Source organism: Psammomys obesus, unplaced genomic scaffold (assembly GCF_907164565.1).
Source record: "Psammomys obesus unplaced genomic scaffold, mPsaObe1.curated_primary_1811, whole genome shotgun sequence".
Classification (NCBI taxonomy): Eukaryota; Metazoa; Chordata; class Mammalia; order Rodentia; family Muridae; genus Psammomys; species Psammomys obesus.
In genome coordinates, this window is record NW_026596166.1 from 5,658,721 (window position 1) to 5,673,893 (window position 15,173).

At 40.5% G+C, this 15,173-nt stretch overlaps 1 protein-coding gene across 1 annotated transcript in view; it reads left to right on the forward strand.

Moving 5' to 3' along the window:
* The window catches only part of Kcnh5 (potassium voltage-gated channel subfamily H member 5), a 235,340-nt gene that overhangs the window by 38,672 nt on the left and 181,495 nt on the right, over positions 1–15,173 (forward strand). Inside the window, exons 3-4 of the mRNA XM_055595313.1 lie at positions 4,345–4,451; positions 10,941–11,069. Of these exons, the coding sequence (XP_055451288.1) occupies positions 4,345–4,451; positions 10,941–11,069 (236 nt within the window). The remainder of the gene's footprint in view (positions 1–4,344; positions 4,452–10,940; positions 11,070–15,173) is intronic.

Sequence of the window (15,173 nt, forward strand, 5' to 3'; positions counted from 1 at the left end):
CTTCTTTGGGTCTGTGTATTGTAATATGATTATCCTGAACTGTAGGTCTAATATCTGCTTATAAATGACTACACACCATGTGTGTCTTTCTGGGTCTGGGTTACCTCACTTTTAGTGATTTTTTTCTAGTTCCATCCATTTGCCTGCAAATTTCATGATTTCTTTGTTTTTAATAAATGAGTAGTATTCCATTGTGTAAATGTACCACAATTTCTACATACATTCTTCAGTTGAGGGACATCTAGGTTGTTTCCAGATTCTGGCTATTATGAATAAAACTGCTATGAACATAGTTGAGCAACTGTCCTTGTTGTATGGTAGAGCATCTTTTGGGTATATGCTCAGGAGTGGTAAAGCTGGGTCTTGAGGTAGAACTATTCCCAGTTTTCTGAGAAAGCGCCAGATTGATTTCCAGAGAGGTTGCACAAGTTTGCATTCCTATCAGAAATGGAAGAGTGTTCTCCTTCTCCACATCCTCTGCAGCATGTGTTGTCACTTGAACTTTTGATCTTGGCCATTCTGCCTGGCATAAGATGGAATCTTAGGGTTGTTTTGATTTGCATTTCTCTGATGGCTAAGGACATCGAGCATTTCTTTAAGTGCTGCTCAGCCATTTGATATTCTTCTGTTGTGAATTCTCAGTTTAGCTCTGTATCCCATTTTAAAAATTAGATTATTTGATTTGCTGGTGTTTAATTTTGTAAGTTCTTTGTATATTTTAGATATCAGCCCTCTGTCTGATGTAGGGTTGGTGAAGATTTTGTTCTATTGACAGTGTCCTTTGATTTACAGAAGCTTCTCAGTTTCATGAGCTCCCACTTATTAATTGTTGATCTCAGAGCCTGTGTCATTGGTGTTCTGTTCAGGAAGTTGTCTTCTATGCCAATGAGTTCCAGACTTTTCCCACTTTGTCTTCTAATAGGTTTAGAGTATCTGGTTTTATGTCAAGGTCTTTGATCTACCTTGACTTTGAGTTTTGTACAGGGTAATAAGTACGGATCTATTTGGATTTTTTCTACTTCATATATTTGTCCTTTATTTTTTATTTTTTAAAAATTTAATTTGTTACAATTTATTCACTTTGTATTCCAGCTATAGCCCCCTTCCTCATTCCTTCCCAATCCTATCCTCCCTTTCACCTCCTCCCATGATCCTTTCCAAGTGCACTGATGGGCAAGTCCTCTTCCCCTTCCCTCTGACCTTAGCCTATCAGGTCTCATCAGGACTGGCTGCATTGTCTTCCTCTGTGGCCTGGTAAGGCTGTCCCCTTTCCCCAGGAGGAGGTGATCAAAGAGCCAGCCACTGAGTTCACATTAGAGAGTCCCTGTTCCCCTTACTAGGGAAACTTGGACACTGAGCTGCCATGGGTTATATCTGAGCAAGGGGTCTGGGTTATCTCCATGCATGGTGCTTGGTTGGAGTATCGGTTTTTGCAAATACCTCTGGGCTCAGATCTTTTGGTTCTGTTGGTCTCCTGTGGAGATCCTGTCCACTCCAGGTCTTTCTAACTTCCCCTTCTTTCATAAGACTCCTTGCACTCTGCCCAGAGTTTGGCTATGAGTCTCAGCACTGCTTTAATACCATGGTGGGTAGAGTCTTTCAGATGTCCTCTATGGTAGGCTTCTGTCCTGTTCCCTGTTTTTTCTCTCTTCCAATGTCTATCCCTTTTGCTTTTCTGAATGAGGATTGAGCATCTTACCAAGCAAGGGTCCTCCTTTTTGCTTAGCTTCTTTAGGTGTACAGATTTTAGTATGACTATCCTATATTATATGTTTAATATCCACTTCTAAGTGAGCTTATACCATGTGTGTCTTTCTGCTTCTGGGATACCTCACTCAGGACGATCTTTTCTAGTTCTCACCATTTGACTGCAAATTTCATGATTTCCTTGTTTTTAATTGCTGAGTAGTATTTCATTGTATAAATATACCACAGTTTCTGTATCCATTCCTCAATTGAGGGACATCTGAGTTGTTTCCAGATTCTGTCTGTTAAGAATAAGATTTCCACTCTGGAAATCAATCTGGCACTTTCTCAGACAACTAGGAATAGCGCTTCCTCAAGATCCAGCCATACCACTCCTAGGCATATATCCAAAAGACGTTCAAGTACACAATAAGGACATTTGCTCAACCGTGTTTGTAGCAGCTTTATATGTAATAGCCAGAAGCTGGAAACAGCCCAGATGCCCCTCAACTGAAGAATGGATGCAGAAATTGTGTACATCTATACAATGGAGTATTACTCAGCAATGAAAAATAAGGAAATCATGAGATTTGCAGGTAAATGGTGGGACCTGGAAAGGATCATCCTGAGTGAGCTGTCCCAGAAGCAGAAAGACACACATGGTATAGATATATAACTCATATAGACATATAACATAGGATAAACCTACTAAAATCTGTACATCTAAAGAAACTAATCAAGAGAGAGGACCCTGACTAAAACACTCAATCCCCATCCTGATAGGCAAAGAGGATGGACATCAGAAGAAGAAGAAAAGAGGAAACAACCTAGGAACCTGCCACAGAGGGCCTCTGAAAGGCTCTGCCCTTCAGAATATCAAAGCAGACGCTGAGACTTATGGCCAACTGTGGAATCTTATGTAAGAAGTGAGAAACAGTAAGATCTAGAGAGGACAGGAACCCCACAAGGAGAGCAACAGAACCAGAAAATTTGAACACAAGGGTCTTCCCAGAGACTCATACTCCAACCAAGTACCAGGCATGGCAATTACCTAGAACCCCTGCACAGATGTAGCCCATCGCAATTTAGTGTCCAAGTGGGTTACATAGTAATGGGAAGAGGGACTGCCTCTGACATAATCTGATTGGCCTGTTCTTTGATCACCTTCCCTTGAGGGGGGAGCAGCCTTACCAGGCCACAAAAGATGACAATGCAGCCACTCCTGATGTGATCTGATAGACTAAGATCAGAAGGAAGGAGAGGAGGACCTCCCTTATCAGTGAATTTGGGGAGGGGCAAGTGTGAAGAAGGGGGAGGGAGGGTGGAATCGGGAGGGGAGGAGGGAGGGGCTTATGAGGGGAACAAAGTGAATAAAGTGTAATTAATAAAATAAAATTAAATTAAAAAAGAATAAAGCTGCTATGAACATGGTTGAGCAAATGTCCTTGTTGTATACATGATCATATTTTGGACATATGCCTAGGAGTGGTATAGCTGGATCTTGAGGTAGCACTATTATAATTGTCTGAGAAAGCATTTTTCTACATGTAGACATCCAGTTAGACCAGCACTATTTGTTGAAGATGCTATCTTTTCTCCATTGTATGGTTTTGGCTTCTTTGTCAAAAATCAAGTACCCATAGGAGTATAGGTTTATTTCTGGGTCTCAGTTTGGTTCCATTGATCGACCTGTCTGTTTCTATGCCAGCACCATGCAATTTTTTATTACTATTTCTCTGTAGTACAGCTTGAGATCAGGGATGTTGATATTACCTCATTTGTACTTTTAATTTCAACTAAAGAAGTATTTTTACAACCTCTCTTTAAAAAAGTCTGAATTTCATAGTCACTATTATTGTATTTTGGGACTGTTAATTAAGAAAAATAATGGTTACTAGAATATACACACTGTCTAACTAAAGTGGCTGATTTGTTAACTGAGACAGTGGTTAAGAGACCTACTGGGTAGCCTGGAGAGGGACGGACTCATATAGAGTTTGGATACCTTGAGCAGGGAGTGAGGTGGTACAGAGATGTGGAGACAGATAGCAAGAGCTTTCATCATGCTGTTTAGAATGACACATAATTTTAAACTTTCGAACACTGTATTCTAGAATGTTTCATTTAATAGTTTTGGATCATGCCTGACCATTTGAAAGCAGAGAAAGCGAAACAACGGGTAAGGGGTGTGGCTGCACCAGTCAGTGCTTTTCCCTGGTTTGCGTTTCATGCCGTTACAGTCGACATACCATGGCAGCTGAGATTCAAACAGTGCTGGTGTGAAATGTGTTCGATGGAAGCATGGTAATTGAAATTTGTGCACCTAGAAACTGTTCACAATGCAGAGCCCCTCTCTCTGCCTCTCTGTTGTACTCTACAAGTGAAATAATTTCCAAAGCTAACGGTCAGCAAGAAGTTTCAGCAACAGAGATTAAAAACCCAGTTTAACATTCTTCTGCCTGTACGTACGTTACTACACATTGGTGACTTCCAATGTACACATTAAAGTTCGCTGAAATGATGGCTTACATGTTTTAGTTCAATGCGTGGGGATATCACTTCACACAAAACGAAAGATTTAATCCTAAACTGTTGTGTGGTATGTAATAGTTTAAAAGTGACAGAAAAACGAAACAGACCTTTTTTTCTTTCTTTCAGTTTTATGTATGGAGAACTGACTGACAAGAAGACCATTGAGAAAGTCAGGCAGACGTTTGACAACTACGAGTCAAACTGCTTTGAAGTTCTTCTGTACAAAAAAAACCGTAGGTATTTCTGTTGGCAATGAGATGACCCAGGTCTTTCTAAATGTTAGAGTTCAGGAAATGGTAGCTAAGCAACAAGGCAGGAAAGAGACAATGCTATATTATCACTCTTGGTGTAGGGGGAAGAAGTGTTGGGGAGATTATAAAGGAAAATTAATAACAATTTTGTCTGTGAAATGATCCTCTTGAAGGATGGAAACAAGCATGGTATATTTTTTATCTTACTTTTACAATTTTATTTTATTTTTTATTTCATTAAAAATATGTTATGTGCACCAATTTTTGCCTGCACGTATGTACATGTACCGTATGCGTGCTTGGTGACAGCTAAGGTCAGAAGATGTCAGAAGGTGTCAGATCTCGAAGGCCTGGAGGTGCAGATGGTTGTGAGCTGCCATGGGGGTGCTGGGAACTGAACGCAGGTCTTCTGCAAGAGCAACAAGAGCCCTCAACCGCTGATCCATCTCTTCAGCCCCCCATTTTTATTTTAAACATTATGGTTGTCCATATTTATTGGATGCAAAGCAATACCGTAGCTTAGCAGTACAATATGAATGCTCAAATCAAACAAACATTCACAATTTCAAATATCTACTTTTTAAAAGAGTATTGGAAATCACTCTCTTTGGCAGCTTTGGTGTCTGCAGTATGCTACGATTATTAACCCTGTTCACCATGCTGCCTAATACATCTCACCTTTCTCTCGCGTCACACAGACTTTGCATTCCTAGACCGTCTCTTCTTCACACCTGCTCCAACCCTACAGCTGAGAAGCTCTGCTGTCTGATAAGGGTGTAAACGATTTAGTTCCAATCAAAATGAGCACATGCTTTGTACTGGTCTTGTATGCCTGCCTAACCTACTTAGTACTTAGTATTGTGTTCTTGTATTCTTTCCATGTTGCTGCAAATATCATAAATGCATACAAACTCTCCTTCTCTCTGTGTATATGTGTATTGTATATGCAGATGTACGTGTGTGGGGTCCATAGATATGGAGGCCAGTAGAGGAAGTTAGGTGTCTTCTACTAACTTCTGCTATATTCCTTAGAGATGAGGTCTCACACAGCTTCTTACAGATGGACTAGTTAGTGAGCAAACCCATTCGTCCTCCTTTCTCTGACCCTCCCTTCTCCCCTGTTTCACCCCATTCTGGGATTATTAGCACAAACAACTCTACTTGGCTTTTTCTGTGAGTTCTGGGGTGTACACTTAGGTCCTTACCTAAGAATGCTGGCTCAGCCAGCATTCTTACCCACCGAGTCAGCTCCCCATCCCAAGAAATTCTTTTGAAGGCCGGACAGTATTCACTCTGTATACATATTTCATTTTTTTATCAGCTCATATTGACATTTATGTCAATTATAAAATTGGTTATTGTGAATTGTAGTGCAATGGACATGAGAATGCAGATATCCTTTTGTTTCATAGATTTCAAATCTTTTGGTTAAATACCCAGAACCGGACTGCTATATTATATGGTGGCTCTGTTTAAAAATCTTATAATTCATTCTCTGGGTAGGCTTTCTCTACTGTTTGTATTGTTCACAATTGCAGTACCACAGGAGTCTCTCTTTATGGTTACTACACAGATATCGGTGAAGTTGATATGTGGTTCTTTGATGTCAGTCTTTACAAATTTAGCTGTTAGCTAGACTTTAACTGTCCCCCATGGAAGAGCAATGGGCATAGGCCTTTCCCTCAGAACAGGCCATTCACATCTGCTAAACATCTGCAGACTGTTGTGAATTATTCTCTAGGATTAGAATTGTACAGAGTCAACTGCCAAGTATGTCATCACATAGAACCTCATAAGACAGCCACTGTGTGGGAAAAAAATTAACCAACCAACCAATCACCAACCAACCAATCACCAACCAACCACCAACCAACCAACCACCAACCAACCAACCAACCAACCAACCACCAATCAATCAACCACCAACCAACCAACCAACCAACCACCAACCAACCACCAACCACCAACCAACCAACCAATCACCAACCAACCACCAACCACCAACCAACCAAAAAACCACCAACCAACCACCAACCAACCAACTAACCACCAACCAACCACCAACCAACCAACCAACCAACCTACCAATCACCAACCAACCACCAACCACCTATCACCAACCAACAACCAACCACCAACCAACCAACAACCAACCAACCAACCAACCACCAACCAACAACCAACCAACCAACCAACAACCAACAACCAACCAACCAACTAACCAACCAACCACCAACTACCACTACAGGGTTTTTGTGCCACAACCACATTTTCTTGGTGGCTGCATTGCATAGTCATGTGACCTTTTTTTCTTTTTTTGTTTCTGTTTCTTTTTCTTTTCTTCTTCTTGATATGACAAGTCCCTACATAATCCTTAGCAAGGAGCCATCTCCAAAGGACATCTGCATGCAAAGAAAAAACTGTTTTCTCTAATGTAGTCTCACTGGGTGTATTAATCACGCTTATGGGCAGAGCCCGTGCCCAGATGGTCTACACAAAACAAACCTAATGGTATTTTTGTAGACGTTTTGCTGTATATTGCTTTGCTTTTGGCATATTTTGACTTATTGATCTTTTGCTTGAATACTATTATTTCTGATTTTGTATTTTTTAATGGCTTTATTTGTGTGCATGTACATGTGTGTTTCTTGTGATTTTTCTTTTTTTTTGAAAAAGTTTTGGCTTGGGTTGTTGTTGTTTGTTTCCCTGTTTGTTTTCTAGAGAGAGGGGAGGGAGCTGGGTGGGTATGGAGGTGGGGAGAAGATGGGTGGTGTTGGGAGAGGAGAAGCTGAGATTAGAATGTAGTGTAACTATAATTATTCAATAAAATGTATATTAAAAATGTGTGTGTATGCGCACACATGCTTTCATGGTCGATAATAGCAAAATCCATACTTATCTTTTACTATAGTGTGCTTAAGTGTGGGAGACATTCTAATCTCAGCAGGACACATTTGTTTTAGGTTCAATATACATTGGACCTTGTGGTGCACAATTTATCCTTCCCTTTTTTTCAATTTGTCATTCTTTATGGAATATGTGGAATTAAGATTAAATTTTCTTTTTTAGCACTAGACCCCACAAAAGGATAGCCACAGACGCTGCCTCAGAGCAGTGCATTTGGTGATAGGAGCATTATCCTTCGTGGTTTTACTTATCAAAACTTTCCATTTTATCTTGCATTTTAGAGTCAAGGCCACAGAGATGTTCTGTTTGAAGTCTCACTCAGCTGCCAGCTTGTCACACAGAAAACAATCAGTTCTGAGTGATCATTTCTTCCTGCTGTTGAGGCTGTAGATCTTTTCTGGGTCTTCCCCTCAGGCCCAAATATTTATTTATGATTCATAGGATGCTCAAATGCCCAAGCCCTTTTCATTTTCATATAGATATTTTTGGTCATAGGATGACTTAGATATATGGCCTAAGTTTAGCAAATAATTGAAGATTATTTAGCCTGGCATTTAAGCAGAATTAACAAGTATTTGCTGCATTTTCAGACATTATGGCCAAGTCCATAAGTATGAGTTTGTCAAAAGTACCTTAATTGGATTCTGTTTTGTTTATTTACCTTAAATAAACATATTGCTAATATGTTATATCTCTAGAATTCTCCTTCCAGAATGTTGAGATATTTTACCTTGTGCTCATGGTTTGATATTATTATGCGACTTTTGTTCAAGTCTGTCTCCGTCAGGGACAGTATATTGACACATAAGCATGTGTGTATGGCTGGTAGAAGCCAGGCCCTCCAGCCCTCCTCTCTGTGCTCTCTGAGTCCATTATTAATTCTGATTTTCCTTTAACAGAAAGGGAAGAATTAACCAGGCATTAGGGCAGAATACAAGTATTTCAGCCAGATTTTAAGGGCTCTTTGTAAGTGGTTGTCTCAAACAGCTTTTGCCCACCAACTGCAAAAAGTGTGTTTTGTGACTTTGAAAAATATTAGATGGACAAATCGACATATCTGTAGAAGCTTGTTTGGGGAATGTCTGAATACCAAGGTCTCCAAGATTTCTGTCAAATAATTATGTTAGGGTAAATGCCATTTTGCAAATGAGGCTGTTGAGGTTTCTGATTTTCTCAGTCGTGACTGACACTTCAGTTTATAATCTTTTATTTATTTTCTCTTTTATCCCATCTAGTGCCCCATTAAAAGGAGACTTTCCTATTCTAGGGAAAGTTTAGTATCTCTGGGGCAAAAACAGAGCCCAATTATTTTCTTAGTGCCCAGGCCCTGTTCCAAGTGCTGGGCAGGAATGCACCTCAGTCCCTCCTTCTCAGTCTCCCTGTCTATCTCTGACCCTTAAAACTAGACTAGAAAGGATATTTTACAGTTTCTCGAAAGTATTCAGCCCGTTCTGGGGGAAGTCTGAGTCTATGAGCTGGAAAAAATTCTACCGTGATATTTAAGAAGAGCTTTTCAGACAGCCTGGTCTCTGCCAGAATTTATAAAGTGGCTGTTTCCATAGGAAGGCAAGGATGTGACAACAGCACCTTCTGTTCAGGTTTCTAGCAGGCCCCAGGAAAAGAAAAGGATTTTCAGTGCTCCTTTCTCTTTGTTTATGACCCCTCTGCCTCTACCTCACCATGCTGGAACAGCCACAGGCCATGAACACAGCAGTGTCTGGCCATGGCGATTTGTAAAACTGCACATCACTCACAGTTCCCAGACACACTGTGTAAAACAATGAGCAGGAAACAGGGAGGCAGCCTGGCTGCGAGGTGATGCAATTGTTTCCAGGTCCCTATCACATTCTGCAATTATCTCAGAAGGGGCTGTGTCCTTCCGTGGACCTGCTGGAGCGGCCGCACAAGACTCAGCGGCCAGAGCTGAACATTACTCTGTAACTCTCTCTGCAGTGCTCTGGCTTCTTGAGCTTGCTGAGTGACTCAACTCCTCCTGTCTAAATGACAAGCTAGCCCTCGTATGGCTTAGACAGAGTCCCCAAGTTTATCGGTTAATTTAAGAGCACTGTTATTACGGCATGGCGTTTAAAGAGAACCGGAAATAGCACTGGGTGATGCAGTTTTGGACTGAGGTCTGAAGGACCCTGTTATTTGGTTTTCATTGGGAACCACTAACCACACATCTACTCTCCAAATCCTGAACCTCACAAACCCTTTCTGTCCCTAAGGATCAACATTTTGATGGGCTTTATTGCACTTTTGTTTGCTAATAATATAATAGAAAATTTAGTCATCCATCTATCTATCTATCTATCTATCTATCTATCTATCTATCTATCTATCTATCTGTCTGTCTATCATCCACCCACTCACCCAGCAATCCAACCATCTATCTATCTTACTTGTTTTTTATTGTGATAGAACCTTTCTTCAGTGCCAATTGGTGGATAATTATTCTCTTGAGGTTATTTCTCATGCCTTCGTCTATTCCTTCTCTGCAATCTGTCAGTTCCTGGGTCTGTTTAGACCCTGAGCTTTAAAACTCTGAAACCCTCGTCCCTCCGGAGAGTGCAGTAGCTGTTACTTGAAGAATGATGTGGCAGAGTTAAGCCTCAAGGGGCAGGAGGCAGAGGCTTGCAAAGACACAGGCGATTCTCAAGCTTTGAACACATGTGCTCTTTTTATTTCTCTTTTAACCCTGCCCTGAGGGTTTCAGGTAGCACTCTGTATACAGTAGGTATCAAGTGTTGTTGATGTCTCCTGTGATTGAGGACACAGGCAAAGTCATTAAGGTGTCACATAAGTCCATCCGGCTGAAGAAAGAGCCGGCTGAAGAAAGCTGTCTTTTAGACGTCTAGGAGCTGGTCTTGTCAGGGCAGTAGGTGCTGCCGTTGGAGCTAATTGGAAACACTTGTCAAAAAGTGACAAGACCAGAGAGGCATGTAGGAGTGATCACACTCGGTGAGTTTGTCAGAATGAAGTCTGGGAGAGCCTCAGAGGCCTCAGGACCCAGACCTAAAGGTGATACTTTAGTAGCAAGACTGCCTTTGTGTGCACAGGTTAGGGAGAGACTGTACTGTCCTTTAGAATGTTCATATCTGGGGCTAAAAATACACTCATTGAATCTGAACAACTGGTAGTTGATAGAAATAGTTCTTGTTGCTGTTGTTTTATATTGAGAATTGAGTCCAAGGTCTCATGTACACAATACAAGCATTCCATCACTGAACTACATTCCCAGCCCTTGTGAAAACTGTACTTTTAATTATTTTTTAAGACAGGGTCTTCCAGTGTTGCTCAGTCTGGCCTTGAGCTCTCGCTCTAGTCCAGGCAATCCTTGACTTTGTGATCCTCCTGCCTCAGCCTGCTCAGTAGCTTGGATCATAGTCCTGTACCAGAAGCTCTGGTTAAAGCATTTTATTTATTCAAGTAACACAATTATTGTTTTTGTGCTGAAGCAGCTGAAGCAAGGGGGAGGGAGGGAGCCTGGGACAGGAAAGCTAATCCTTGCTGTGACCCTGACGCTCCACTCTTTCTCCCCTCCGTGTCTTTTTTCCACCACAGGAACCCCTGTTTGGTTTTACATGCAAATCGCACCAATAAGGAACGAACATGAGAAGGTGGTGTTGTTCCTGTGTACCTTCAAGGATATTACACTGTTCAAGCAGCCCATAGAGGATGACTCAACGAAAGGTAATTTCCCAAGAGGAGTTTCTGTGCGTGAGACACTTGGTGGCCTTTTATAGGCCTCATCCTTTCAGGGCCCCCGTGTTTACTCCACACTCTACCTAGTGAAATGTAGGGAGGAGTTCCGTAGAGCAAGGTCAACTTCGGAGCAGCCTAGTTGGCATTTCAGCACCCAGTACCGAGCGCCCGAGAGCGCTTTAGAACGAAAGGGTTACACGTAGCCAGAACTGATTTCTCTGAGGTGCTACCAGAGAGCTGTTAATAATTTGATGGCGCTGCTTCCTCCAACCGATTGTGTCCTCCCGGTTGATTACATTTAGTTTATTTGTTGGCCTCTATTTATTCAGTTGTACGTTCTCCTGAGTGGATCTTGTAGACTTTTGTCATAAAGACAGCGTCTGGCCCAACGCAATACTCCCAAGTGGGGCGTTATTGACTGCAGCATCCAGAGATGCGGCTGTGCAAACCTAGAGAGCTTTTACCTCGTTTCCATGTAATTTGGTCCCAATTTATTTTCTCCATTTGGTTTTAAATTACAAGCTGGTGTCATATAAATGAAGACTTTAACATTCATTTAGAAATGGGTTTTATGAAATGTTATTTTGTAAAGAACCTCTTAGGAGACCAAAAGGAAATGCCTGCCTTTATGCTTTTGGCAAACCTTCCCTCCCCTTCCTTCTGAAAAAAACAGCACAGAGCTTTCAGCTTTCCAACTGCAACCACAATTACAGAAAATCATATTAATTTATCCCTTGCAGGTGAGTCTAAATACTTAATATTGCATCTATGCACATTTTTGTTAGTATCAAATTAAAAGAAGAAACATTATACGGTGCCAACTATTGAAAATATGACTGAACAAATTAATTTATATGTGTCTCTGAAATTCTAGACCCTATGAAATCATTTTCTTGAAGAGCAAGTAAAATATTCAATTTAGGGACCAGAGCTCGCTCTGTCTCTCTCCCTAACCCTCACCTCTCTCTTGTCTGTGTCTGTCTGTATCTTTTTTTTTCTCTCTCTCATCTTATAGTATGACCTAGGCAGACCTGCATTTCAGTATTCTCTTGCCTTAGTCATCCAAATGCTGGAATTAGGCGCATAATCACAACCAGCTAATACTACTTTTAAAAAATATGAACTTCTAATCATCTTTGCACCTAATGTTGATTTATTTCTTTGAAACCTCATGATGCTTCAGACAATGGCTAGGAAAGATATTTTTTTTCCCAATTGTATATGGAACTCCCACTATGGATACTATCTTCTGAAACATAAAAAATCTTGACCAATTTAAATAAATAGATACCTTTCAATATGTTTCTCAGACTATAATGGAAGGGCTCAGCCATTAAAGGCTAGGCTCACAATCATAAATATAAATTAAAACTCAATAACTGAAAGATGTGTCAAAAAACTCCAACAATTTGGAAGTTAAAAAACACATTTCTAAACAACCCATGAGTCAGAAAAATCTTGTTAAAATATTTTAAACTAAAAAAAAATTTTTAGCTTTTTCAAATTTGTGAAAGAGAATAAAGGCAGTGCTTCGAGAAAAATATGTATTATTAGATGCATGTATTACAAAGGAAACTGACTAAAAAAATCACAGCAATCTAGTTTTCATGATAGGAAGCTAGACAAAGAAGTGAATTTTAAACCAAAGCAAGGTGAAGACACCTTAAATTATATGGGAGCAATCACTGTAAAACAGGACAACTTCAGGAGAAACTCACCAAAATTCAAGGCTAATTTTTATAACAAGAATACTGTTATAGCTAATAAATCTCCACCTCTGGTTAATTAAGAATAAAGATGGAAAAGAGGGAAGACACAAATTGCCAATACAGGAAATGAAATCTCTACATCTGCTTATCCTGTGGTTACTGAAGCCTGGACAGTACTACCCTGTGGTCATCACTGATGACTTAGAAGAAATAGAGCAATCTCTTGAAACTCACTAGGTGAGGGGAGAAACAGAAAAATCTTAATTTCCCTGTCACCATTAAATACTTAAGCAGAAAAGAGTTGACCCAAACTAAGGAAATTGAAAGTATGAATAGTTTCATCAGCAGACCCTAATAAACACTGAAGGAAGATACTCCTCCTTTTCTTTCTTCAGGATTTCACACACGTATATAATGAAATATGATCATAGCCACCCCTGTTCCCCTCTTCCAATTCCTCTCCCCTTTTCAGAAATGCCCACCTCCATTCTCATCCCTAAACGGGCCATCCTAACCACCCTCCTAACTCAGCAAGTCTCTAGAGGCAAGTAGGAAGAAGAGGCAGAAAGAACAGAACGTAAGAGCTGGTGGGTGGGGAGGAGGCCTGCTGTCTTCCTCACGTGCCATGGCTGCTGTGCACATGGACCCACAGCAGCTGAGGTTGCCTGCAGGAGAACTGCACATTCTCTACGTGTCTTCCAGGACACAGAAGCAGAGGGATGTCTCCCAGCTTATGTGATAAGGCCAGCTGCCACTCTGATATCAAACCCGGACATTCCAGAAAAAGAAAGTAATAGATGAAATTTTTTCACCCTGAACATAAAATAATCCATAAAACCGAATACATAAAGTATAAGGAGAATTAGGCATGAAAACCAAATGGACTCAATCTTCAGAAAACAATTCCCAAATCCATCCCATCAGTCAGGTGGTAAAGAAAAAGCATATGACCCTGTCAGTTGGCATAGAAAAAGGTATTTGAAAAAACTCAGCACTCATCCATAAAAAAGCATTTGAAAAATTCAACTCTGATTCATGCTTAAAAAAAATCCCTAGAAAAGTAAGAACAGGAGGATGATCTTATTTTCATAAGGAACATCAGTGAGAACCTTATGGCTGACAGTGAGCTCTATCTTTGGGCAAGGTATTTAAAAAATAAAAGGTAAAAAATTGATATGTGGTGGCTGGCTCTTTGATCACCTCCCTCTGGAGGCCACAGAGGAAGATGATGCAGCCAGCTCTGATGAGACCTGATAGGCTAGGGTCAGATGGAAGAGGAGGAGGTCTTCCTCTATCAGGGGACTAGGGAAAGGGCATTGGGGAAGAAGAGGGAGGGTGGGTAGGACTGGGAGGAGACAAGGCTGCAGCGGGGATGCAAAGTGAATAAACTGTAATAAATAAATATATAAATTAAATAAAAAATTTAAAAGTTAATGAACAACAACAACAACAATTGGTGCCTTCACACATGAACGGCACTTGAGTGAAGAGTTTTTATATCATGTTTTACCCCCAAATATACATATATTTATATTAGAAGATTTTTAAAATGCATGACCTGTACCTAGACCCCTTACAAAGATGTAGCAGATGGGCAGCTGAGGTTTCAAGTGGGTACTCTAGAATGGGAAATGGGGACTAAATCAGACAGGGACTCACTTGCTAGCTTTTAGATCACCTTCCTCTGGCAAGACTGCCTTGATAGGCCACAGGAAAAGGGGACGCTTTCAGTCCTAATGCGACTGGGGTGGATGGGAAAGGGAGCTCCCCTCTTCTGAGGAGAAGGGAATGGGGGATGAAGGAGGGAGAGAGGGTGGAACTGGGAGGGGAGGCGGGAAGGCGCTACAAGGATGCCAAGTGAATAAAATAAATAAATGAGAAAAAATTACTTTATGAAATTTATGACACAATTTTAAGCTGGCTGAGCTTTTACTTCTGAAATGAATGCTTCTCCATTCTTCCATTCTACTTTTACAAATTATTTTTTGAGTAACTCCAGACAAGTCAGACCAGTTGATTGTTGAGCAATGAGTTCAATAAGTATGCAAATCAAAATCCTGTGAACAGTTCTGGTATAAAATATCTTTTTCTAGTGCCAGAAATTCTAGAAGATGGGCTAATTTTAAAAGATTTTTTTTTTTCCTGAGACTCCTGTATGCCTTCCCAATACATAACAGATTACTGAAAAAGCATTGTGTAATGCAACTATGAATGCTGCATATGAACTATTTCTATTATTCATGTGAACTGTACATTTAACATGAAAAATTCAAAAGACATGAAATATTTATACCATTAAGTCATCATCCTACTATATCTCTGAAGCTAGTGATATGGGGATGGGAGAGCATTTTTGGAAGCTTTATAAAATAGTGTATGATTT